Source organism: Oncorhynchus mykiss, chromosome 13, assembly GCF_057628025.1.
Source record: "Oncorhynchus mykiss isolate SJ-2025 chromosome 13, ASM5762802v1, whole genome shotgun sequence".
NCBI classification, from domain to species: Eukaryota; Metazoa; Chordata; class Actinopteri; order Salmoniformes; family Salmonidae; genus Oncorhynchus; species Oncorhynchus mykiss.
The window spans coordinates 28,054,900-28,082,248 of NC_143034.1; the positions used below are offsets into that span (position 1 = coordinate 28,054,900).

At 43.4% G+C, this 27,349-nt stretch overlaps 2 protein-coding genes and 1 pseudogene across 4 annotated transcripts; 1 reads left to right on the top strand and 2 right to left on the bottom strand.

Annotated features, from left to right (window-relative positions):
- Positions 1–2,192: 2,192 nt before the first annotated feature.
- Positions 2,193–8,850, bottom strand: LOC110485839 (ATP-dependent RNA helicase DDX39A). Of its 2 annotated transcripts, none has more exons than XM_021557032.3 (9): positions 8,816–8,850; positions 7,528–7,736; positions 6,578–6,705; positions 5,868–6,144; positions 5,432–5,550; positions 4,434–4,565; positions 4,009–4,118; positions 2,914–3,206; positions 2,193–2,474 (listed from the first exon to the last, which is right to left on the bottom strand). In XM_021557032.3, the coding sequence occupies exons 2-9, from the start codon at positions 7,733–7,735 to the stop codon at positions 2,458–2,460; spliced, it is 1,284 nt and encodes a 427-aa protein (XP_021412707.2). In that variant the 5' UTR covers position 7,736; positions 8,816–8,850; the 3' UTR covers positions 2,193–2,457. The 2 variants fall into 2 exon arrangements, with proteins under 2 accessions (XP_021412707.2, XP_036796403.2); XM_036940508.2 differs by having other exon boundaries at positions 8,551–8,850.
- Positions 8,851–11,648: 2,798 nt separating this feature from the next.
- On the top strand, positions 11,649–13,972 carry LOC149978807 (uncharacterized). Its single transcript, XM_090195914.1, has 3 exons — positions 11,649–13,259; positions 13,350–13,452; positions 13,716–13,972. The coding sequence occupies exons 1-3, from the start codon at positions 12,405–12,407 to the stop codon at positions 13,883–13,885; spliced, it is 1,128 nt and encodes a 375-aa protein (XP_090052040.1). The 5' UTR covers positions 11,649–12,404; the 3' UTR covers positions 13,886–13,972.
- Positions 13,973–17,636: 3,664 nt separating this feature from the next.
- On the bottom strand, positions 17,637–26,170 carry LOC118938230 (ATP-dependent RNA helicase DDX39A-like; annotated as a pseudogene). The gene is made up of 8 exons (XR_016485783.1): positions 26,093–26,170; positions 24,327–24,534; positions 23,355–23,482; positions 22,653–22,926; positions 22,216–22,337; positions 20,708–20,830; positions 20,424–20,533; positions 17,637–18,023 (listed from the first exon to the last, which is right to left on the bottom strand). The product of XR_016485783.1 is annotated as an ATP-dependent RNA helicase DDX39A-like (transcript).
- Positions 26,171–27,349: the final 1,179 nt, after the last annotated feature.

Here is a 27,349-nt window from a genome sequence, read left to right on the forward strand (position 1 = left end):
TATTCCCTATGTAGTGCAGTAGTTTTGACCAGAGCTCTATGGGCTTTGGTCAAAAGTAGTCCACTGTGTAGGGAATAGAGTGTGCTTATGACACAACGGAAGAAAGAAACAGCTGATATTGTGTTTCTAAGGCCAGTTACACAGGGTGAACACAAAGCATGGAACTGGATACAGATAAGACAGTGCAGGAGAGAATGAGTGAGTGGCTGAGAGCAGAATGGGGAGAACAAGGAGACCAAAGGAAGCGATGGACAAAGAACTGGGCTGAGAAGAAGACTGTGGGAGAAGACTTGCCTGAGAGGGAGAAGAAATGGAGAGAAAGGAGGAGTACAGGGATAGAGGGGGAGAAGAGGAGAAAGGGAGGACAGGTGTTCTGTGGTAACTGAGTTTGTTTTTTCAAGGGGAGGAGGTAGCATACTCCACATATCCTGCTCCACCCCTATATGTGGTGCTACTGACAGCATGGCGTAAGGTACAGTATTTCACACAAAAACAAACTCTGGGGTGAAGTGTCCCCTAGGTACAGACCTAGAATCAGCTTCAACTCCCCAAATCCTAACCTTAACCATTACGGGGAAAGTGCAAAACTGACCCAAGATCAGCATCTATAGGCAACTTGGCCTGGCCGTACCCAGCATATATTTTAACATTTAGATATTAAGATTTAAATGTAGAGGGCTAAATATATGTTACATAACTTAATTCCACTAATCATCTAAATAAGTCTGAAATAGGTAGACTAAGGAGAGAAAATTTAGTAGTCGTATTCTGAAACAGAAAATTAAAGTTTGTATGAATGTGAAGAGAAGGGGCAGAAGGAAGAGAAGGGGCAGAGAAAGAGGAGAAAAGAGAGGAATTTGGAGTTCCTCCTAGTTATTATACACTGACCAAAAATATAAATCCAACGTGCAACAATTTCAAAGATTTTACTGAGTTACAGTTCATAAAAGGGGATCAGTCAATTGAAATAAATTCATTAGGCCCTAATCTATGGATTTCACATGACTGGGAATACAGATATGCGTCTGCTGGTCACAGATAACGTAAAAAGAAGGTAATGGCGTGGATCAGAAAACCAGTCAGTATCTGATGTGACCAACATTTGCCTCATGTGGTGCAACACATCTCCTTCGCATAGAGCTGATCAGGCTGTTGTTGATTGTGGAATCTTGTCCTACTTCTTAATGGCTGTGTAAAGTTGCTGTATATTGGTAGGAACTGGAACGGTCTGTTGTACACGTCGATCCAGAGCATCCCAAACATGCTCAACGGGTGACATGTCTGAACATTTTCTCAGTTAAGAAGCCAAACTGTAGTCAGATCAAGACAAGCTTCCCTGAGAGTTTAGTTTTTACAGAAATTCTTCAGTTGTGCAAACCCAGTTTCATCAGCTGTCCGGGTGGATGGTCTCAGACAATCCTGCAGGTGAAGAAGCCGGATGTGGATGTCCTGGTCGTCCCGTGATCCGATGTTGTGAAGCCTGTTGGACCTACTGCAAAATTCATTATCTAAAACGACATCGGTGGCTTATGGTAAATTATCTGGCAACAGCTCTGGTGGATATTCCTGCAATCAGCATGCCAATTGCACACTCCCTAAAAATTTGAAACATCTGTGGCATTGTGTTGTGAAAACTGCACACCTTTTGTCCCCCAGCACAAGGTGGACATGTGTAATGATAATGCTGTTTTGTTTAATCAGCTTCTTGATATGCCACACCTGTCAGGTAGATGGATTATCTTGGCAAAGAGAAATGCTCAGTAACAGATGTAAACAAATTTGTGCACAAAATGAGAAGCGTTGGGTACGTATGGATCTTTTGTTTCAGCTCATGAACACTTTACCTGTTTAATTTATATTTTTGTTAAAAAAAAATATATATATAAAAAGTGTTTTAAATACATGATCATAGTGCCCCCTACTTGTGACAGGAAAAATTGAATTATATATTATAGTGTTAATGTTGGTCTGTCTTCTGACTCATTTCAATTCAACATTGATCTTTCATGTTCAATGATATACTGCAATGTGAAAAGCCAACTTCTCGAATTAGTAGGTATTGTTAGAAAATTCTGGTAACTTTCCAAACAGTCCCAGGGAGGGAATAAGCAGAGAATCATCCAACAGGGATTTCAGAAAATTGCCAGAATTTTTCAACCCTATTAGAAAGAAAAAGAAAACATACAGTGACATAACATTGTATAAAACATTTTAATATCAATCATTTCATTAAGCAAAAATAGAAACAACCACCATTAACAGGGAAAATAACATTAAAACTGCAGCCTCGGGAGTATAGGATAAAAATCAAATAAAAAGTGATGCTTAATGAACTGGGAATTCAAGGAGAGGCATTTAAAATAGAAATAAAAAAGGATTATTTTATTATCCCTCTCCAAAAAAAGACCAGGACAGAGGGGCACGGACACATCGTCTTCACTGGTCAGGGAGCGATTTTCATCTGGACTGTTCAACTGAAACAAGAAAAGAGGGAGAGTTTAGTTTATAGCATCAAGCAGTGTACCCACATAAAATGACTGGCAGATGCTGGGTACAAAAAAATAGATACCTTCAGAATAAGATAGCTATACAGACCACATACTTGGAATGACTAGGTAATAAACAAATGCTCTAAAGTGGCTCATCAACAATTCCTTTGAAGGAACAATTGCAAGCAGCACTGGCATAATGAAGGATATTACAAAACCCCAAATAATAAATAAGTGAAAACATGGTTGTGTCTGAAATGGCATCCTATTCTCTATATAGTGCACTACTTCTAACCAGAGCCTATGTGGCTCTGATCAAAAGTAGTGCCCTACATAGGGAGACATTTAAGACATAAACCATGAAAAAGCACAGCAGTAGCACATGAAATCCAAATGAGTGCTAGACTAGTTGGATATAGCTTACTGTAGGTGGAGATGTCAATCTCTTCTGGGAGCTCTGCCACGTTGACCTCGAAGCGGTCCTGCACATCGTTCAGGGTCTTGGCGTCAGTCTCATCAGACACAAAGGTCACGGCCAGACCTTTCGTCCCGAACCTGCCTGCACGGGCCACTCTGTGCAGGTAGGTGTCAGAATCCTCGGGCATGTCGTAGTTGAAGACGATGTTGACGCGCTCAATGTCCATCCCTCGACCAAACAGGTTGGTGGCCACCAGGATCCGCCTTTGGAAGTCCTTGAACTGCTGGTATCGGGAAAGCCTGGGGGAGGAAGGGGGGCACCCATAGATTTAGAATAAGTAGAACAGGCATTATACATCCTGCTTCACTCCTGTGGGTACACTGAAACTGTGACCCACAAACATGTTGTCTGAGAGAAAGTTCTTGTTAAGTCCCTTTGGATAACAGCTTCTTCTACATGACTATTATAGAAAATGTGCAAGTAAATGAGATTCTCAATTTGATTGTGCAACTCCTCATTCCTCTCCTCCTTTTGAAAAAAAGTCAACAGTAACTGAGGAGAGGAGGAAATGTGCTTGTATGAAATTAGACTCCATTCACACATAATGCAAATGACATTTACAGGGGTGGAATCCCAAATTAAAATGTGTAAAGTAGTAAAAGACATTTAGCTAGACATTGTATGGATAAAAACAATATGCTACTTATCATTTTAAATATGTCCATGTTTCTCAGAGTAAACAGCTGATTGAAAGGGGAGGGGTAGATCTCAACTTCAGCAAAGGACACTTATGCTTCCTCAGCAGGAGGCGAGGACACCGTTTGCCTACTAACGAATTGACACTCCTCAACCACTTATCGGTTTACGGATAAGAGGACGGAAAAGTCGAGGACATTTGGTCCAAATCAGAAATTCCCAATGAAAGCCAAGACCCAATCCCAAATCTACCCCTAAACCCTACGCACTTATTAATATCTGAGATGACTTGAAGTGTAAGCAATATCCTAATATTGCTTATACCAATCAAAACTGCTCAGATTTTAACAAGTGCATAGACTGTAGGGTTTAGCCAGTGATTTTTTCCTCTCCATCAGAACCCACCTCTCCTCCTGGGCCATGCCCCTGTGGATGGCGATTGCAGGGAAGTTCTGCTCCACCAGCAGCTGAGACAGAGCCACACAGCGCTGCACAGACTTCACAAAGATCACCACCTTCAGACAGGGGAGAAAATGGCAGTGAGACACCGAAGACAAACATGGGGCACAAAACCCATGCTGCATCTGATATGGCACCCTGGCTTTACCCTGGTCAAATAAATGTACACTCTGAAGACAAAAAACACAGGGCATAAAACTCACAGGCAGAAACTTTGTCAGTGCATAGACTTAGTTCACTTGAATGAGTAAAATTGTATTTAAAAACGTGACTTTCAAATCCATGGACAAAATACAGTCAACTCCCTCAGATTAAAACTAAAATAAATTACGTTTTAGCATTCAATTCTCTGAAAAGACCTCTGTCCGTACCTGGTTGAACTCGAGCACGTCGAGCAGGTCGAAGAGCTTGCGGTTCTTCTCGCTATCCTTCAGCTTGCAGTAGTACTGCTGCAGGCCGTGCAGCGTCAGCTTGGTCTCATCGTCCACAAACACCTCCATGGGCTACAGGAGATATTCATTAAGCACCAAACAGAACACAGAGAGGGACTACCAGGACTTCCAGTGCTAAACATTTTGCTAGTGTGCCCTAATGAATAGAACATGGGGAAAGTGTCACTCTTTAGGGCAGTTTTATAAACCTAGCCACATTAAGTGAAAAACAGGAGTAAACCACATTCTGTGTTGGTGAATGAAGAACTACAAATGTGATTGTGAACATCAATTACTAGTACTAGAGCTGGATGGAACTTTATTTTTCATGATTGCTTTAATGCCAGGACTGTTCCTCCCGAAAATGTCCAGAGCCCCAGATCCAGGTTAAGAGAGGGTCAACTCTGGCCACTTGTGAGACAGACAGTCACGAGCAGGCAAAGCTTAGAGGGGCTAGACTGGAACTTTTTACATGAATCTTAAGCCATATCCAAAAAAGGGGCAATCTGCAGTTTCTACATCCATTTTTAAACATTTAAAATTAAAAGAATAACAAATGCCCATGAGCTTAGTTCAACTTCCGTACCCCATCAGAACCCAAAATACAAGCTTGTTTCATTCCAATGCTTGTAAACAAAGTAAACGCAAAAATAAACTATATAGTCTCAAAACATGGTCAAAATGATAATTCTGATATCATTGACGGTCAGTCCTTGCATATAGCTCTACGAATTTCAGAGTGGTTAAATTTCTCCAGACCTATCCCTCCAAAACAGGAGCGAGGAAGATGCTTCATTAATGTTTATACTGCCGATTGCCTCTTCAAAGTGCAATTTAGGGAGATGTGTTAATCTCTGTGCGTGTGTGTGTGTAAAACTGCAACTTTAAGTTTCAGAACATGTACATAACCACGGGTTATGAGAACCCCTTCAACGTACATCCTGCATGAACTTGCGGCAGACAGGACGGATCTCTTTGCTTAGGGTGGCGCTGAACATCATGCACTGCTTCTCGTGGGGTGTGAGCCTGAAGATGTCCTGAACATCACGCCTCATGTCTGAGGGAGAGACGATAGGAAAAGAATATGGCCGTCACAGAAAAAGTCAACCCACTCAGCCTGAAATCCGAGGACTACTTAAAATGTAAATACTTTCCTACGTTTTGGCTAAATCCTTACTTAAGTCACACCATCTATCACATTCTGTTCCAAGATCCACTACTACTTAGTAGGACAGTGTATTAGAAGTGCATTCTAAGTGGTATGCTAGTAGGTACATTGGAACACGTTTTCAATTGACCGTTCCTCTGTGACGTTTCAACTTACTCCTTGCTCCCGTCACTCACATCTGGCATCAGCCCCCCTGTCCAACTCACCCAGCTGCTCCAGCATCTTGTCACACTCGTCCAGGACAAAGTGCTTCACGTTCTTCAGGTTGAGGGTCTTGTTGCGGATGAGGGCCAGGATGCGGCCGGGCGTTCCCACCACAATGTGGGGGCAGTTCTTCTTCAGTGCGTCCTCGTCCTTCTTGATGGACAGGCCCCCGAAGAACACGGCTGCCTTGACGGTAGGCATGTACTTGGAGAAGCGCTCATACTCTTTGCTGATTTGGAAGGCCAGCTCTCGTGTGTGGCACATCACCAGCACAGACACCTGGTAGACAGAGAGAGAGGTAGGGGAGGATGTTTAATACAGAACTCTCTGGACAGCAGAGAAACAAAAAGCACACAAGATTATCCAATAGGATAGAACAGCAGTGTAAACAGTGAGATTTAAAGGAGAACAAATTCAGACTGCAATTGGCCCAGCGTCATCAGGGTTTGGCCGGGGTAGACCTTCATTGTAAATAATAATTTATTCTTAACTGACTTGCCTAGTCCAAATAAAGGTTAAATAAAGTTGGCGAGTAGACACTCTTATGCAAGTATCCCCAGATACACATTAAGCCTATTCCTAAACTACAAAGCACTCAATGGATTCTCCATGGAAAGCTATTTTTAGTACAGGAGGCCTAGGCTTCAATGTAACAGCAATTCAGTTGCTGCTTCCACAATGTAGAGATTCATTTCATTATTCAACCACTCACCTGCCCGTCCACAGGCTCAATCTGCTGCAGGGTGGCCAGTACAAACACAGCCGTCTTGCCCATACCAGACTTGGCCTGGCACAGGATGTCCATGCCCAGGATGGCCTGTGGGATGCACTCATGTTGGACTGAAAGACAGAAACGTAACTAGGGAAGTTAGTTAAGAACAAATTCTTATTTACAATGACGGCCTACCAAGAGGCCTCCTGCAGGGATTGGGGCCTGGGATTTAACATTAACAAAATATATATATAGGACAAAACACACATCACTACATAAAGAGAGACCTAAGACAACATAGCAAGGCATCAACACATGACAACACAGCATGGTAGCAGCACAAAACATTGTACAAACATTGGGCACAGACAACAGCACAAAGGGCAAGAAGGTAGACAACACATCACACTGACAGTTGTGGCTGCTTTGTAAGAGTGTCCATGATTGAGTCTTTGAATGAAGAGATTGAGATAAAACTGTAAATCACTAGGGGCAGAAAACTGAAGAGAGGAGCGACCCAGGGATAGGTGCGCTTTGGGGACCTTTAACAGAATGTGACTAGCAGAACAGGTGTTGAATGTGGAGTATGAGGGCTGCAGTATATATCTCAGATAGGGGAGGGGGGAGTGAGGCCTAAGAGGGTTTTAAAAATAAGCATCAACCAGTGGGTCTTGCGACAGGTATACAGAGATGACCAGTTTAAGTATGATGTGATGCTTGAAGGGGCATACATGTATAACTCATAGTCCCAAATGACACACTATATATATTTAGTGGATTACCTTCCACCAGGGCCCAGTCACACACAGCGCTAGTTTTGAATAAAGCCCTATGGGCCCAGCTCAATAGTAGTACACAATGTCAGGAATAGGGTGACATTTGACACACACAGAATGGACAAAGTCAAAAACAGTCCTTGGTTGAAAGTGGGAAGTGCCTGTGAGGCTCACCTTCAGAGGGATGTTCAAAGCCACAGTCGACAATGGCGCGGAGCAGCTCTGGTTTGAGCAGGAAGTCTCGGAAGCCGGAGCTGTGGATGGAGACGTAAGAGCCCTTTACCTCCTTCTTGCCCGCAGGTGTGGCGGTCTCCGGGGCAATCTGAGGCTCCTCATCCTCTTCATAGTCCAACAGCTCGTTGTCAACATCGTTCTCTGCCATTCTAGAGAAGGGGTACTTGCGTTAGTTGAAGCTAGGAAAGACTGTAGACTAGTTGGGGGGGAGCTGTATCAACAATACTGTAAATTCAGAAGGTTAATTGAAATGCCAATTCAATAATCTATGTACAAATCCTCACCATCTAACCTTAGTTATATTACATGAGGAATCCAATTCTTGTAATTTCACTTTCTGAATTGAATCCTAGTGAAACATCACCGTCATGCACAGGGTTTTCCATATTCGGTCCTTGGGACTCCAAGGGGTGCACGTTTCCACCCAACATTACACAGCTGACTCAATCAAAACTTGATGCTTATTTGAATCAGCTGTGTAGTGTTACGGCAAAAACCAAAACGTACACCCCCTGATGTCCTTAGGACCGAGTTTGGGAAACACTCGTCTAACGTGTATTCCTACATAGCATTAGCTAGCTGCTAATAATGCTAGTAGCAGGCCGCACGCACACCGCCAAAGCTGGACAGTACGCTAAATGGGAAGCGAATGCATTTGGCACATAATCATTACAATTTACCTAGCTAGAAACAAGGATCGGACCAGCGACCACCCTGCAACTCAGTTTACAGTAGTTAGCCAGTTGCCCGATTCAATCAAGTTGAACAAGGAATCATGCCTCACTCTCCGCACAAACAATGGCAGCCGCCTCCTCATTCAAACTTTGTGACAGCAAAGTGCTATAAAGGGAAATAGGTTCCAAATGCAAGGTGAATATTCAGAAATAACGTTGGCTCAAATTAATAACGGGCAAGACATTTCTAGGGCCTAACTTGACCTAAAATGTAATTCTCGGAACCAACCTGCGACACACTGCTAGCAGAAGTTAACTGGTAACTGACATGACCGTGCTAGTACTAGCGTTAGCTTGACGCAATGCTAAATGTGTTAGTTAGCTAGCCAGATTGCACAAGGTTTTCGCAAAGATTTTAACAAAAATATACTCGAACATGGCTGCTATTTATGAGCATTATGGAAAGAAAAATATGTTTCTTATTTACAATTCATTAAGATATTGAAAATCACTCAATACAGTACATTTTTTTATGCAATTAAAATAGCACTTACTTTTCGGTGTTAATTCAAATCGGCTTCGAGTATCACTGCTAGCTAGGTTCACAGGGGCAGTCTAGAAGCACTGTACGCATGTATTCGTGGCCACTATTGGTTAATTTTAAAGGCAATCTCACCAAACCGGCTTGAAAGCGAACCACGATTGGTCTATTTTAATGCCGATCTTGAAAATGCCAACGAAGAAGGCGGGATTTTGCCAGCTGCCCTAAACTAAATTGTTGGCATCATTTCTTGTTTGACAACACTGTTATGAAGAAAGTACACTGCGATAGCCTTATTCAGCAATAATGTAAACATTTCAGTCGATTAGATTAGTTTATAAGTCGTTCGCAGATGTAATTGTAGGGTACAGTGAAATTCTTAAGATCTGAATTCCAACAGTGCAGGTCAAAAAGATAAATGAATGAAACAATAATAATAATATGCATACTATATACATATTTATTTACAACATTTACAAACCAACAGAATGCATTCATCCATTTTGTATAAATATGATAGATGTGTGACATGAAGCTATATTGGGCAATTTGAGCAAAGGCGTAACAATGACTGTCTTGGACAAATATACATTTGGCTTAAAACATTTATTCATTCATGGGCAATATGTGTGCATGCCCTGATCATTTCAGCTTACTACATCTGTCTTCCCTCACCAAACCCATCAATGATTTGATTTATTTGACTATAATATATCAGTTATGGCCAACAGAGGGCATCATTTATCCATATAATACGATAAAACCTCACTGAACCTAAATTAATTGGGTTACATTGTAAACATTTTTCAGATATCGTATGTGATCAGAAACAATGCATTAATTTCCCGGAGTGGTCGCTCTGTGCTTTTGTAGTTGACGTCATAATGTACGATGGAATATAGAAGCCTATGACGTAAACGAACTCAAGAAAATGTTCAGTGCGCTGCTTTTGCCTCAGTTGAGTTGATGCTTTGCAAAGGACAGTCATCCTCATGTTCAAATAAATCACTTTGAGTGGACAAAGACGACATTCTGTGTGAGTACAGCATAACTGGCCAAGATGTTGTAAAAAAATGTTTGAAATGTATTTTAAAATGTATTTGTTTATTTTAAAAAAAGTCAGGTCCAATCTGAAGGGTGCCTGAAAGCACAATGGATAGAAATCATAAACCGTTGAGAAACATTCTTCTAAAAGTAAGACTCATAAGTGATGAAAAAATGTTTGTTCATTCTGGGGCTATCCCTCTTGATATGTAATGAGGCTATCTTCTTGGTAGTATAACCTATATGCTGTAAAAAACAGATTGATATGATTTATAGTTGGAAAAGTGGGCATAATTAATTGAGGGCTAAGGTAAAATGTATTTCCTTATGTTCATATACCCCAGGCTGGGACCCTCCAAGCTAGTGCTGGAGAGCAGGTCCTCCAGACAGACATCACTGACCATGATGGACTAAGGCTGCCAGCCCTGGTAGACTGCCCCATTGACAGCCCCCTAAAGGTAAGAAAACGTCTTATAGTTCTGTTGCAAAACGTCTGGTTGTAACGGAGACCAGTTGGTTGCAATCTAGTAATATGACGTGTTGAAAACCAGTTTACAACGTGATAATAAAGCCATTAAGACACATGGACCACCTACTAAACTCAGCAAAAAAAGAAACGTCCCTTTTTCAGGACCATGTATTTTAATGATAATTCGTAAAAATCCAAATATCTTCACAGATCTTCATTGTGAAGGGTTTTAACACTGTTTCCCATAACCATGTTAAGTTTTCTGAAAATAAACGCAGTTGACAATGAGAGGACGTTTCTTTTTTTGCTGAGTTTAGTTAGAACTAATAGTTTTGGAATTCAGATTTGAATTCTGATTGTAATTCTAAGGTTATGGTTTATAGTTGGAAAAGTGGGCATAATAATGGAGGGCTTAAGTTATATGTATTTCCTTATGTTCCTATACACCAGGCTGGGAACCTCCAAGCTAGTGCTGGAGAGCAAGTGCTCCAGACAGATGTCCATTCCGCTGGCCATGATGGACTAAGCCTGCCAGCCCTGGTAGACTACCTCCAGGATAGCCCTCGAAAGGTAAGAAACATATTTTTAGTTCTGTTGCAAAACGTCTGGTTGTCACGGAGGCCAGTTGGTTGCAATCTAGTAATACGAAGGGTTGAAAACCAGTTTACAACGCGATAATAACGCCATTAAGACACATGGACCACCTACTAGTTAGAACTAATAGTATTGCAATTCAGATTTTAATTCTGATTCTAATTCTAAGGTTAACCCTTATGTGACATGTCACTCAGTACCATCATGCCTATGGTGAAAAATGTGGTTTCTATGGTGATATGATTTCCCCACTGTTGTTATTTGTCTCAGAACCTTGTGCCGAAGCCCCCGCAAGGCCCCAGGCCCAGCCGAGAGGCAAATATAGCAAAGGCAGAAAAGAAGGCCACAGAGGTTATCAAGGCTAGAAGGTCTAGGGAGGCTAAGTCAGGGGTGAAAAAATTAAGCCGCCAAGTAGTTGGTATGTTGGCACTGCCTCAAACTCTAACTCAAACAATCAGTTACCGTGAGTATTCATCTCCACTTCCAAAGTACCTGGATTTATTGATAGAATTCTAAAACGATATATGGTGGAAGGATCCACTAATGTCTACGATCCTCTTTCTGTAGGTGTCCTGCCAGCTATCAAGAAGGGCACTAAAGTTACCCTCCAGTCCTCCAGCTCCCCCTCCCTCTCCGATGACAACAAGGAGGCTCTAGGTTAGTTATTATGTTGTTTTTACCGTCTTTTGCACCCGCACATTCCCCTTCTTTCTTTTCTCTTATTGTCAGTAATGGTACTTTCATTTTCTCTCCTTTTTCTTTCTTATTTTTCTATACAGTGTTAGGAGACATGTTATGTGTGAAGAATTACTTTAAATCAAATGTCAAACTCATTCTATAGAAGGCCGGGTTTCTGCAGGGTATCACTCCACCCTTGATTGATGAATTAAGGTCACTAATTAGTAAGAAACTCCTCTAACCTGGTTGTCTAGGTCTTAATTGAAAGGAAAAAACTAAAACCCGCAGACACTTAGCCCTCCATGGAATGAGTTTGACACCCCTGTATTAAATACATTTTGATTTGATTAGGGGCCGTCTGCCAGGTCCTGACCACCAGGGTGGGAGACATCCTGAACAGTACCTGCAACGACGATTACAAGGCTAGGCTCATCATCCAGAAAGGTACACTTATAACCTGTTTTGCTCATATCACCAGTAATAACCATGTAATAACTTGTGTAATAACCAGTGTATTACCATTATAGTAAATGTACTAGATACTGCATAGTGTTATACATGGATGTGGCTTTGAACCAGTTCAGAATATGAGTGTGTTTTCTTAGGATTGGATTCCGGTGCCAGGGAAAGGTTCCCTGGCTCTCCGTGTTCCTCTTCACCCAAGGACGAAGAGGAGGTGGTTGTAAGCGGCACAACTGTCTCATACCCTAAACCCTCCACCTCAACCCAGGCAGCATGGGCAGCTCCTGCCCAGACTCTGGACGGTTTTCTGCCCAGACCCCGCCTGGATGAAGAAGAGGTAGTCCCCAGCACCTCCATGAAGGACGACTCTGTGACGACCACCCATGCAGCACGGGCAGCTCCTTCCCAGACCCTGGAAGAAGAGGTGGGGGGGGCTGAGGTCTCCGAGATCAGTGACAGCTCCCTGATGCCCACCAAGAACAGGCAGGACCCCCTGGAGAAGATTCCCTCCCTCCTACCAGGCAAGGAGCACATCTTCCTTTGCAGCACTCCCTGGGCCACCGTCATGAGCCCCCAGACTCTGAAGTTTATTCTCCATGGCATCATGTGCCGACTGGAGGCCTCAGAGTCCCCCCAGACAAGGAGGGCCAATGAACCCTTCAGGCTGATGAAGGATCTCTTTGTGGAGGTCCAGCATGCCCTGAAGTATGCTGACATCTCTGTCGTCTTTGGCCTGGAGGAGAGCATCCAATTCAGTGGGGAGGATGCGGTGAAGGCCATCGTGAAGACTGCGGCTAAAAGATTGTCCCTGCGTTCGGACTCCAACCGGGCTCAACTGCGTGCCGCACGCTCTGGTAGCGAGGGAGCCATCAGGTGCATGGCGGACACCATCACACAAGTCATAGATGACTATTCCGAGGACTGGAGTTCCGACGGCCATTTTGGAGCCAGGAGGAGCCGTGGTAGTGGGAGGTCACACTCCTCAACCTCCTCAAGGAGTGACGTCACCCTCACCGAGGAGCTCCTGGCTTGGAGGGAAACCCTAGAAGAGGACCTAGAGGAGATGGCTGATGACAGCACTGGTTTGGAAAAGACCAGTGTAAGCTCAGCCATCTCTGAAAAGTCCCAGGTAATTAGCTACCTTTCTGAAAGCACCAAGCCCATCAGCAGCGCCCTCTCCACAGACCTCGAGGACATCACCTCCAAAAAGGTGAGACGGCCAAGAACCAGTAGATCGTTTAGTTATTTGGGCTGTTTGATTGTGAGGCATCGACTCATGTCTGTTTCTCCCTCTACTAAGAAGAAAGAGGCTATGAAGAAAGAAGTGAGGAAGTCAGGAAAGAAGAAGCGAGGAAATAACAAGAACCAGAAGAAGAACAAGGTGTCTCCTCTTGGCAATGATAGTAAGTCCTCATTTCTGTCAGTCAACATGTGCATCTGTCTTCAGCACACTATTGTAATGTAAGGACGGGAGACTATGATGAAGTTATCAGAGTCTTATTCATTAGCCACTAAATGGAAGACAGCGGACTAAAACAGGGAGGAACTTTCTTGAACTTGCCAATAACAAATGCTTGTTTTTGTTTCCGTTTAAAAATATTTTGCTACTGTGTACCCTAATGAACACAACCCTGATTTCATGCCTTGTTCTCTGTCACCTGTTCAGGTACTGTGGCTGAAGATGAGCATAAGAAAAAACAGGCTCTCCTCCCGCGGATCACAGCCGCCCTGGCAAAACTATTTTGCTTCCCCTGCAAAAAAAAAATGCAAAAATTAACTGTGCAGAAGACGAGTTTGGGAAAACCCTGCTGCCACCTCCCCCAACCCACTTTCTAAATAAACTCTCAAAGCCAACAGAAGAGGGAGGGAGACAACCCCCCCTACTCACAACTCATTTTATTCAATAAACACAACTTGCAGCTATTTTGATCTTCTTCTTGAGTTTTTTAAATTTTTTAAAAAACATTTTACAGACCCACCTGCATGCTATAGATTCTTAAGGTCAACTTGCTGTCTACTGTCTACTACAGTATCATTGTTACGAGTATGTTCACTGTGCCAGTCATTATAGCCAGTATAGGCTATAATAATGCCCTAACCTAATTGCAATTGACATAATAAGAGTTACATTTGAATAATAATTCCCTCATTTTATATTTTTTCTAGAGGGAATAAATCTCTAAAGCACTATAGAGTGCCGTCCCTAGGAGGGGTGCGTCACTTGAGTGGGTTGAGTCACTGATGTGATCTTCCTGTCTGGGTTGGCGCCCCCCCTTGGGTTGTGCCGTGGCGGAGATCTTTGTGGGCTATACTCGGCCTTGTCTCAGGATGGTAAGTTGGTGGTTGAAGATATCCCTCTAGTGGTGTGGGGGCTTTGGCAAAGTGGGTGGGGTTATATCCTTCCTGTTTGGCCCTGTCCGGGGGTATCATTGGATGGGGCCACAGTGTCTCCTGACCACTCCTGTCTCAGCCTCCAGTATTTATGCTGCAGTAGTTTATGTGTCGGGGGGCTAGGGTCAGTTTGTTATATCTGGAGTACTTCTCCTGTCTTATCCGGTGTCCTGTGTGAATTTAAGTATGCTCCCTCTAATTCTCTCTGTCTTTCTCTTCCTCGGAGGACCTGAGCCCTAGGACCATGCCTCAGGACTACCTGGCATGATCACTCCTTGCTGTTCCCAGTCCACCTGACCGTGCTGCTGCTCCAGTTTCAACTGTTCTGTCTGCGGCTATGGAATCCTGACCTCCAAAGTATGGCAATCCATGCTAAGGTGAACTGTGAATGAATGGTAAACTAATATGCCTTTGTGATGTTGTCAGATTAAGTCTGTTTTACACCGGCTTGGCTGTGGCGTGCTTCAGCCGTACAAAACTGCTGAATGCCACAATAAGGACCGTAGTAGGAGGGAGGGATATCATAAATGTGTCCTCATGTCTGTGTCTGTCTGCCTGTCTGTCTGTCTGTGCATCTCGGAGGTTCTGTCTATCTGTTCGTCACACCGACTCTCTCACTGTGGTAGGTTGGTTGTAGCGATCAGCAGAGGCCTGCCCTGTGCTAAAGGTTCCACTCCATTATCCTGAAGACGCTGAGCTACTGGGAGCAACTCCATGACCTGACATATCAAGTCTAAAACTCCAGTATCCTGCCCTACTGCAGCTACTACAAGCTCCCTTCTAGTCTGTTGTTCATATTATTTTGGAAGCACTTTACATTACAGCACGGAATAAAGCGGAAATGGAATGGGAACTAGTTAAAGTTACTCACAAAGAAAACCATTATTTGCCCAGATACAGGATGCTACAGATCAGTATAACTGTATTGTTTCAGAGACATCACATACTAGAGGGGTGATAATATTACAAAAACAACATTGCAATGTTTCCCCTAAAATTCCCCAAATGTTTTGGCATGGGGCCCCCAATTGATTTTGTTATAATGTTTGAGTCACTCAGATACACTATATATACAAAAGTATGTGGACACCACTTCAAAATAGTGGATTCGGACAGTTCAGCAACATACTTTTCTGACAGATGTATAAAAATTGAGCACACAGTCATGCAATCTCTGTAGACCAACATTGGCAGTAGAATGGCCTTTACTGAAGAGCTCAGTGACTTTCAACGTGGCATCATCATAGGATGCCACCTTTCCAACAAGTCAGTTTGTCAAATATCTGCCCTGCTAGAGCTGCCCCGGTCAACTGTAAGTGCTGTTATTGTGAATTGGAAACGTCTAGGAGCAACAACGGCTCAGCCGTGAAGTGGTAGGCCACACAAGCTCACAGAACGGGACCGCCGAGTGTTGCAGCGAGTAAAAAATAATCTGTCCTCAGTTGCAACACTCACTACCGCTGGAAGCAACGTCAGCATAATAATTGTTTGTCGTGAGCTTCATGAAAGGGGTTTCCATGGCCGAGCAGCCGCACACAAGCCTAGGATCACCATGCACAATGCCAAGCATTGGCTGGAGTGGCGTAAAGCTTGCCGCCATTGGACTCTGTGGAAACGCATTCTCTGGAGTGATGAATCACGCTTCACCAGCTGGCAGTCCGATGGACAAATCTGGGTTTGGCGGATGCCAGGAGTACGCTACCTGCCACAATGCATAGTGCCAACTAATGCTGGGAGGAGGAATAACGAATTGCCTGGGGCTGTTTTTCATGGTTCGGGATAGGCCCTTTTGTTCCAGTGAAGGGTAACCTTAACGCTACAGCATACAAAGACATTCTATACGATGCCCTTTCCTGTTTTAGCATGACAATGCCTCCGTGCACAAAGGGAGTTCCAAACAGAAATTGTTTGCCGAGGTTGGTGTGGAAGAACTTGACTGGCCTGCACAGAGCCCTGACCTTAACCCCATCGATCAGCTTTGGAATTAATTGGAACACCGACTGCGAGCCAGGCTTAATCGCCCAGCATCATTGCCCGACTTCACTAATGCTTTTGTGGCTGAATGGAAGCAAGTAGAAAATCCCCGCAGCAATGTTCCAACATCTAGTGGAAAGCCTTCCCAGAAGAGTGGAGGCTGTTATAGCACCAAAGGGGGGACCAACTCTATAATAATGCCCATAATTTGTAATGAGATGTTTGACAAGCTTTTGGTCATGAAGTGTAGCATAAGAACACAACACAAGCCATGGCAAAATGTCTAGAATTGCAAATAGCAGACAAAATTGTTTTAAAACAGCAACATTTTGTTTCTGCTGCCATGGGAGGGCCTCTAAAAATGTTGGTCGGAGAAGGCGCTGTTGGCCACGCCCAATACCACGCCCCCCCATCTATTTCTCCACCTAGTCAGGTGAACAGGGCCTTGCCCTTTATTATGATAAACAAGCCCGGGAAACCATTTCACCAGAGCGGTTGTCTTGGTTGCACTTGTTTTCTGGTAATGTACAGGAATGATTCACCTCAGTTCACTCTCTCTGGGAGTATAATTAACGTCACCTCTCTATTGGCCCATTCCAGTGTGTGTAGCAAACTATCCAGACCTGTTCTGTAACCCCAGAGGGAGGTTTCATATGGTGTTAATATAGAGATGAATGAACACACAATCAACTGGTGACACAATGTACTGAGGCTATTGTACCAAAGTGGCACAGGTGTAATAGTAATAAGTCAGATGGTTTCTTTTTGACGCCACACTAACTATACTGGTCCCAGATCAGTTTCGATCAGTGCTCCAGAAAAGGGGATCTGGTTGGTTCATCTACTTTGGGAAAGTGAGGCTTAAACTAATCCCATGGACATACCGTGTATCGTTTATGTGTGTATTTTCTGTTAATGCCTAGGCAAATGCAAGGGCATCCGGGGTTATGTTGGTGTACAGTGTTAAATCTGTTTGTAATCCATTTGAGGTTAACGCAGCAGTGCTGGTGATCCTTTTAATCTGTATCTTATTTAATCACAGACCTGATCAGGGTCAGATCGGCCTAGCCCCCCTCCAACAATACACTCACTACCATTGCAGAATAAATTATTAGTCACATCGCATTGCTTTGCAATTCCTTTGGAGGGAGGATGGTGGAAGTGTATATTTTAAAGCCTTGTTCCCCTTGGTATTCATGGAAACGTGATTATCAGGAGGGCACTTATTGCTACACTAGGAATTCAGGAAGCTATTCTTCTTCTAAATGTGGTTGCGTTTAGGGAACTTGGGTAGTCTGAAAGAGCTTTACCGGATGACATGATATTAGCTAATTAGCCCAAATGTGTCTGTTCTTCATTCAAGCTCACCAACAAAGAGATTAATCTCTATTCTAGATAACATCTGCTGTACAGGGCCATGGACCGAAATAATTAATTTTGTCCCGAACCTGCCTGCACGGGCCACTCTGTGCAGGTAGGTGTCGGAGTCCTCGGCATGTCGTAGTTGAAGACGATGTTGATGCGCTCAATGTCCATCCCTCGGCCAAACAGGTTGGTGGCCACCAGGATCCGCCTTTGGAAGTCCTTGAACTGCTGGTACCGGGAAAGCCTGGGGGAGGAAGGGGGGCACCCATAGATTTAGAATAAGTAGAACAGGCATTATACATCCTGCTTCACTCCTGTGGGTACACTGAAACTGTGACCCACAAACATGTTGTCTGAGAGAAAGTTCTTGTTAAGTCCCTTTGGATAACAGCTTCTTCTACATGACTATTATAGAAAATGTGCAAGTAAATGAGATTCTCAATTTGATTTGAAAAAAAGTCAACAGTAACTGAGGAGAGGAGGAAATGTGCTTGTATGAAATTAGACTCCATTCACACATAATGCAAATGACATTTACAGGGGTGGAATCCCAAATTAAAATGTGTAAAGTAGTAAAAGACATTTAGCTAGACATTGTATGGATAAAAACGATATGCTACTTATCGTTTTAAATATGTGCATGCTTCTCAGAATAAACAGCTGATTGAAAGGGGAGGGGTAGATCTCAACTTCAGCAAAGGACACTTACAGTGCCTTGCGAAGCTATTCGGCCCCCTTGAACTTTGCGACCTTTTGCCACATTTCAGGCTTCAAACATAAAGATATAAAACTGTATTTTTTTGTGAAGAATCAACAACAAGTGGGACACAATCATGAAGTGGAACGACATTTATTGGATATTTCAAACTTTTTTAACAAATCAAAAACTGAAACATTGGGCGTGCAAAATTATTCAGCCCCTTTACTTTCAGTGCAGCAAACTCTCTCCAGAAGTTCAGTGAGGATCTCTGAATGATCCAATGTTGACCTAAATGACTAATGATTATAAATACAATCCACCTGTGTGTAATCAAGTCTCCGTATAAATGCACCTGCACTGTGATAGTCTCAGAGGTCCGTTAAAAGCGCAGAGAGCATCATGAAGAACAAGGAACACACCAGGCAGGTCCGAGATACTGTTGTGAAGAAGTTTAAAGCCGGATTTGGATACAAAAAGATTTCCCAAGCTTTAAACATCCCAAGGAGCACTGTGCAAGCGATAATATTGAAATGGAAGGAGTATCAGACCACTGCAAATCTACCAAGACCTGGCCGTCCCTCTAAACTTTCAGCTCATACAAGGAGAAGACTGATCAGAGATGCAGCCAAGAGGCCCATGATCACTCTGGATGAACTGCAGAGATCTACAGCTGAGGTGGGAGACTCTGTCCATAGGACAACAATCAGTCGTATATTGCACAAATCTGGTCTTTATGGAAGAGTGGCAAGAAGAAAGCCATTTCTTAAAGATATCCATAAAAAGTGTAGTTTAAAGTTTGCCAAAGGCCACCTGGGAGACACACCAAACATGTGGAAGAAGGTGCTCTGGTCAGATGAAACCAAAATGTAACTTTTTGGCAACAATGCAAAACGTTATGTTTGGCGTAAAAGCAACACAGCTGAACACACCATCCCCACTGTCAAACATGGTGGTGGCAGCATCATGGTTTGGGCCTGCTTTTCTTCAGCAGGGACAGGGAAGATGGTTAAAATTGATGGGAAGATGGATGGAGCCAAATACAGGACCATTCTGGAAGAAAACCTGATGGAGTCTGCAAAAGACCTGAGACTGGGACGGAGATTTGTCTTCCAACAAGACAATGATCCAAAACATAAAGCAAAATCTACAATGGAATGGTTCAAAAATAAACATATCCAGGTGTTAGAATGGCCAAGTCAAAGTCCAGACCTGAATCCAATCGAGAATCTGTGGAAAGAACTGAAAACTGCTGTTCACAAATGCTCTCCATCCAACCTCACTGAGCTCGAGCTGTTTTGCAAGGAGGAATGGGAAAAAAATTCAGTCTCTCGATGTGCAAAACTGATAGAGACATACCCCAAGCGACTTACAGCTGTAATCGCAGCAAAAGGTGGCGCTACAAAGTATTAACTTAAGGGGGCTGAATAATTTTGCACGCCCAATTTTTCAGTTTTTGATTTGTTAAAAAAGTTTGAAATATCCAATAAATGTCGTTCCACTTCATGATTGTGTCCCACTTGTTGTTGATTCTTCACAAAAAAATACAGTTTTATATCTTTATGTTTGAAGCCTGAAATGTGGCAAAAGGTCGCAAAGTTCAAGGGGGCCGAATACTTTCGCAAGGCACTGTATGCTTCTTCAGCAGGAGGCGAGGACACCGTTTGCCTACTAACGAATTGACACTCCTCAACCACTTATCGGTTTACGGATAAGAGGACGGAAAAGTCGAGGACATGCTTTTGTCCAAATCAGAAATTCCCAATGAAAGCCAAGACCCAATCCCAAATCTACCCCTAAACCCTATGTACTTATTAATATCTGAGATGACTTGAAGTGTAAGCAATATCCTAATATTGCTTATACCAATCAAAACTGCTCAGATTTTAACAAGTGCATAGACTGTAGGGTTTAGCCAGTGATTTTTTCCTCTCCATCAGAACCCACCTCTCCTCCTGGGCCATGCCCCTGTGGATGGCGATTGCAGGGAAGTTCTGCTCCACCAGCAGCTGAGACAGAGCCACACAGCGCTGCACAGACTTCACAAAGATCACCACCTTCAGACAGGAGAGAAAATGGCAGTGAGACCCCGAAGACAAACATGGGGCACAAAACCCATGCTGCATCTGATATGGCACCCTGGCTTTACCCTGGTCAAATAAATGTACACTCTGAAGACGAAAAACACAGGGCATAAAACTCACAGGCAGAAACTTTGTTGGTGCATAGACTTAGTTGAACTCGAGCAGGTCGAAGAGCTTGCGGTTCTTCTCGCTATCCTTCAGCTTGCGGTAGTACTGCTACAGGCCGTGCAGCGTCAGCTTGGTCTCATCGTCCACAAACACCTCCATGGCCTACAGGAGATATTCATTAAGCACCAAACAGAACACAGAGAGGGACTACCAGGACTTCCAGTGCTAAACATTTTGCTAGTGTGCCCTAATGAATAGAACATGGGGAAAGTGTCACTCTTTAGGGCAGTTTTATAAACCTAGCCACATTAAGTGAAAAACAGGAGTAAACCACATTCTGTGTTGGTGAATGAAGAACTACAAATGTGATTGTGAACATCAATTACTAGTACTAGAGCTGGATGGAACTTTATTTTTCATTTTATAGCTTTAATGCCAGGACTGTTCCTCCCGAAAATGTCCAGATCCCCAGACCCAGGTTAAGAGAGGGTCAACTCTGGCCACTTGTGAGACAGACAGTTACGAACAGGCAAAGCTTAGAGGGGCTAGACTGGAACTTTTTACATTCATATTTTTTTTATTTTAGTAAATATTTTTACCCCTTTTTCTCCCCAATTTGGTATCCAATTGTTTTAGTAGCTACTATCTTGTCTCATCGCTACAACTCCCGTACGGGCTCAGGAGAGACGAAGGTTGAAAGTCACGCGTTCTCCGATACACAACCCAACCAAGCCGCACTGCTTCTTAACACAGCGCGCATCCAACCCGGAAGCCAATGTGTCAGAAGAAAAACCGTGCACCTGCCAACCTTGGTTAGCGTGCACTGCGCACGGCCCGCCACAGGAGTCGCTGGTGCGCGATGAGGCAAGGATATCCCTACCGGCCAAGCCCTCCCTAACCCGGACGAAGCTGGGTCAATTGTGCGTCGCCCCACGGACCTCCCGGTCGCGGCCGGTTGCGACAGAGCATGGGCGAGAACCCAGAGTCTCTGGTGGCACAGCTGGCGCTGCAGTACAGCGCCCTTAACCACTGCGCCACCCGGGAGGCCCTACATGAAAATTAAGCCATATCCAAAATCCCTTAAAATGTTTTTTTTTTAAAAGGGGTCAATCTGCAGTTTCTACATCCATTTTTAGACATTTAAAATTAAAAGAATAACAAATGCCCATGAGCTTAGTTCAACTTTCGTACCCCATCAGAACCCAAAATACAAGCTTGTTTCATTCCAATGCTTGTAAACAAAGTAAATGCAAAAATAAACTATATAGTCTCAAAACATGGCCAAAATGATAATTCTGATATCATTGACGGTTAATCCTTGCATATAGCTCTACGAATTTCAGAGTGGTTAAATTTCTCCAGACCTATCCCTCCAAAACAGGGGCGAGGAAGATGATTAATTAATGTTTATACTGCCGATTGCCTCTTCAAGGTGCAATTTAGGGAGATGGGTTCATCTGTGTGTGTGTGTGTGTGTGTGTAAAACTGCAACTTTAAGTTTCAGAACATGTACATAACCACGGGTTATGAGAACCCCTTCAACGTACATCCTGCATGAACTTGCGGCAGACAGGACGGATCTCTTTGCTTAGGGTGGCGCTGAACATCATGCACTGCTTCTCGTGGGGTGCGAGCCTGAAGATGTCCTAAACATCACGCCTCATGTCTGAAGGAGAGACGATAGGAAAAGAATATGGCCGTCACAAAAAAAGTCAACCCACTCAGCCTGAAATCCGACGACTACATAAAATGTAAATACTTCCCTACGTTTTGGCTAAATCCTTACTTAAGTCACACCATCTATCCCATTCTGTTCCAAGATCCACTACTACTTAGTAGGACCGTGTATTAGAAGTGCATTCTAAGTGGTATGCTAGTAGGTACATTGGAACATGTTTTCAATTGACCGTTCCTCTGTGACGTTTCAACTTACTCCTTGCTCCCGTCACTCACATCTGGCATCAGCCCCCCTGTCCTACTGTGGTCTGAATTTGCATCTTGTCACACTCGTCCAGGACAAAGTGCTTCACGTTCTTCAGGTTGAGGGTCTTGTTGCGGATGAGGGCCAGGATGCGGCCGGGCGTTACCAATACAAAGTGGGGGCAGTTCTTCGTCAGCGCATCCTCGTCCTTCTTGATGGACAGGCCCCCGAAGAACACGGCTGCCTTGACGGTAGGCATGTACTTGGAGAAGCACTCATACTCTTTGCTGATCTGGAAGGCCAGCTCTCGTGTGTGGCACATCACCAGCACAGACACCTGGTAGACAGAGAGAGAGGTAGGGGAGGATGTTTAATACAGAACTCTCTGGACAGCAGAGAAACAAAAAGCACACAAGATTATCCAATAGGATAGAACAGCAGTGTAAACAGTGAGATTAAAAGGAGAACAAATTCAGACTGCAATTGGCCCAGCGTCATTAGGGTTTGGCCGGGGTAGGCCGTCATTGTAAATAAGAATTTATTCTTAACTGACTTGCCTAGTCCAAATAAAGGTTAAATAAAGTTGGCGATTAGACACTTTCTTATGCAAGTATCCCCAGATACACATTAAGCCTATTCCTAAACTACAAAGCACTCAATGGATTCTCAATCGAAAGCTATTTTTAGTAAAGGAGGGAGGATGTAACAGCAATTCAGTTGCTGCTTCCACAATGTAGAGATTCATTTCATTATTCAACCACTCACCTGCCCGTACACAGGCTCAATCTGCTGCAGGGTGGCCAGTACAAACACAGCCGTCTTGCCCATACCAGACTTGGCCTGGTACAGGATGTCCATGCCCAGGATGGCCTGTGGGATGCACTCATGTTGGACTGAAAGACAGAAACGTAACTAGGGGAAGTTAGTTAAGAACAAATTCTTATTTACAATGACGGCCTACCAAGAGGCCTCCTGCGGGGATTGGGGCCTGGGATTTAACATTAACAAAATATATATATAGGACAAAACACACATCACTACATAAAGAGAGACCTAAGACAACATAGCAAGGCATCAACACATGACAACACAGCATGGTAGCAGCACAAAACATTGTACAAACATTGGGCACAGACAACAGCACAAAGGGCAAGAAGGTAGACAACACATCACACTGACAGTTGTGGCGGCTTTGTAAGTGTCCATGATTGAGTCTTTGAATGAAGAGATTGAGATAAAACTGTACAGTTTGGGTGTTTGTTGCAGCTCATTCCAGTCACTAGGGCAGATAACTGAAGAGATGAGCGACCCAGGGATGCGTGCTCTTTGGGGACCTTTAACAGAATGTGACTGGCAGAACAGGTGTTGTATGTGGAGTATGAGGGCTGCAGTAGTTATCTCAGATAGGGGAGGGGGAGTGAGGCCTAAGAGGGTTTTATAAATAAGCATCAACCAGTGGGTCTTGCGACAGGTATACAGAGATGACCAGTTTAAGTATGATGTGATGCTTGAAGGGGCATACATGTATAACTCATAGTCCCAAATGACACACTATATATTGTGGATTACTTTCGACCAGGGCCCAGTCACACACAGCGCTAGTTTTGAATAAAGCCCTATGGGCCCAGCTCAATAGTAGTGCACTATGTCAGGAATAGGGTGCCATTTGACACACACAGAATGGACAAAGTCAAAAACAGTCCTTGGTTGAAGGTGGGAAGTGCATGTGAGGCTCACCTTCAGAGGGATGTTCAAAGCCACAGTCGACAATGGCGCGGAGCAGCTCTGGTTTGAGCAGGAAGTCTCAGAAGCCAGAGCTGTGGGTGGAGACTAAGAGCCCTTTACCTCCTCCTTGCCCGCAGGTGTGACGGTCTCCGGGGCAACCTGAGGCTCCTCATCCTCTTCATAGTCCAACAGCTCGTTGTCAACGTCGTTCTCTGCCATTCTAGAGAAGGGGTACTTGCGTTAGTTGAAGCTAGGAAAAACTGGAGACTAGTTTGGGGGTGGGCGCTGCATCAACAATACAGTAAATTCAGAAGGTTAATTGAAATGGCAATTCAATAATCTATGTACAATTCCTCACCATCTGACCTTAGTTATATTACATGAGGATTCCAATTCTTGTAATTTCACTTTCTGAATGGAATCCTTGTGAAACATCACCGTCTAGCACAGGGTTTTCCATATTCGGTCCTTGGAACTCCAAGGGGTGCACATTTCCCCCACAACATTACACAGCTGACTCAGTCAAAGCTTGATGCATATTCAGCTGTGTGGTGCTACAGCACAAACCAAAACGTACACCCCCTGATGTTCTTAGGACCGAGTTTGGGAAACACTCGTCTAATGTTTATTTCTACATAGCATTAACTAGCTGCTAATAATGATAGTAGCAGGCCGCACGCACACCGCTAAAGCTGGACAGTACGCAAAATGGGAAGCGAATACATTTGGCACATAATCATTACAATTTACCTAGCTAAAAACAAGGATTGGACCAGCGACCACCCTGCAACTGTTAGAGTTGCGTAAATTCGAATCTGGTATCAGGATAAATATAACAATGAATCACCGATTGTATACTATGTATTTTTTATTTATAAGTAATAAATGGCAAATGCAACTTTCGTATATACGGGCTCGCTGTAATACCACGCAGGGCAGAACAGAGAACTGAAAGGATGTACGTAAACAGTTGTTCTTATACTGTGATGGACATAGTTCCAACCAGCCTGTTGGCCTATCACAGTAGAGGCTGGGCGTGGTTTAAACTTGCTCAGCCTATCGCAGACGCTCAGGCGGGTCCCCGCCTCTTGGCGCTTCTTGGAGTCCTCCCTCTGTCGATTTATAGATTCTTACTGTTCTGGTATCGCAGCCTAGTTATAACAGTTGCTCAGTTCCTGCTATTGTGTTGTTCAGTATTTTTCCATCTCAGTTAAACCTCGTGATGACCACGCCTCCCTATGCCTGCTTAACCACAACTTTGTAAGATACAGCAAGTCACACCATGTGCTCAATATTGTTACATACAAACACAAGGACAAAGCATCTGCTGGGCTGTTATCTACAGTTTTGCAACATGCAAGTCACACCATGTTATTCAGTTCTTGTCACACACACAAACAGGCAAGTAGCAAGCAGTTGTTTAATCTCATAATGGATGCTCCAGTGCACAAATGCAGATACCTCACACAACCAACATCAGATAATAATTAATCATATGGTAATGGCTATAATGTGAAACACAGAATCCCACACAACTCAGTTTACAGTAGTTAGCCAGTTGCCCGATTCAATCAAGTTGAACAAGGAATCATGCCTCACTCTCCGCACAAACAATGGCAGCCGCCTCCTCATTCAAACTTTGTGACAGCAAAGTGCTATAAAGGGAAATAGGTTCCAAATGCAAGGTGAATATTCAGAAATAACGTTGGCTCAAATGAATAACGAGCAAGACATTTCTAGGTCCTAACTTGACCTAAAATGTAATTCTCGGAACCAACCTGCGACACACTGCTAGCAGAAGTTAACTGCTAACTGACATGACCGTGCTAGTACTAGCGTTAGCTTGACGCAATGCTAAATGTGTTAGTTAGCTAGCCAGATTGCACAAGGTTTTCGCAAAGATTTTAACAAAAATATACTCGAACATGGCTACTATTTGTGAGCATTATGGAAAGAAAAATATGTTTCTTATTTACAATTGATGTAGATATTGAAAATTACTCAATACTGAAATTGTTTTATGCAATTAAAATCGGCTTCGAGTATCACAGGGGCAGTCTAGAAGCACGTGTATTCGTGGCCACTATTGGTCCATTTTAAAGGCAATCTCACCAAACCGGCCTGAAAACGAACCGTCTAATTTAATGCCAACGAAGAAGGCGGGATTTCGCCAGCTGCCATAAACTAAATTGTAGGCATCATTTCTTGTTTGACAACACTGGTAGCTTTATTCAGTAGTAATTGTAGGGTACAGTGAAATTCTTAAGATCTGAACTCCAACAGTGCAGGTCAAAAAGATAAGTGAATGAAACAATAATAAGAATATGTGTAACCGGTGCTATACTGCACCGCTGTAACTAACTCTGCGTTGTGTGTGGTTGATTGAGACTATAGACGTGGACTTTGGAGATCAGGTATTTTTAATCAAGCAGAACTCACTCTCTGCATCCAAAAGGAAATAAAACATTTGTAGAGCACATATGTTCTGAGAATCGTCGCCTCTTTCTCTCTCAGTGCATCAAAATGATTTTCGAATACAAAAATTAATAGTCTCTCCTTATTATACATAACATATTTTACAAAGATAAAACCACATACCTGCATCCAAAAGGAAATAAAACATTTGTAGAGCACATATGTTCTGCGAATCGTAGCCTCTTTCTACAGCAGATGCACAATAGGAGGGACTGGGATCATTCGAGGAGCTAGCCATCGTTCACACATACAATAAATAGCCTGCTAATACCTTAGCCAGCTATTAACCACATGTTGAATTCAGAATGTTGATATCATCCTAAAAAGTACAATTACAAGTGCATCTTAACAATACCATTCACTTATGAGTAACCTCTAAATACACATCATTATTCATGAACAAAACACTGTGTGTATGACTTTGTACTGAAAATAATCAAACTTTTCTGAAGACATAAAAAGCGTGACAACCTCTCTCAGTGCATCAAAACGATTTGAGCACGCAGGGCAAGACGTGAGAACACACTCCATCCACTTCAGCCAGGATGCAGGCATGCATA

Excerpts from the sequence above, each read along its gene's own strand:
- LOC110485839 (XM_021557032.3), bottom strand. The coding sequence starts at position 7,735 with ATGGCAGAGAACGATGTTGACAACGAGCTGTTGGACTATGAAGAGGAT. Across the intron at positions 6,145-6,577 it reads TTGAGCCTGTGGACGGGCAG|GTGTCTGTGCTGGTGATGTG; the intron begins GTGAGTGGTTGA and ends TCTGTCTACCAG. Across the intron at positions 4,119-4,433 it reads ACGTGCTCGAGTTCAACCAG|GTGGTGATCTTTGTGAAGTC; the intron begins GTACGGACAGAG and ends CCCTGTCTGAAG.
- LOC149978807 (XM_090195914.1), top strand. The coding sequence starts at position 12,405 with ATGAAGGACGACTCTGTGACGACCACCCATGCAGCACGGGCAGCTCCT. Across the intron at positions 13,260-13,349 it reads AGGACATCACCTCCAAAAAG|AAGAAAGAGGCTATGAAGAA; the intron begins GTGAGACGGCCA and ends CCCTCTACTAAG. Across the intron at positions 13,453-13,715 it reads GTCTCCTCTTGGCAATGATA|GTACTGTGGCTGAAGATGAG; the intron begins GTAAGTCCTCAT and ends TCACCTGTTCAG.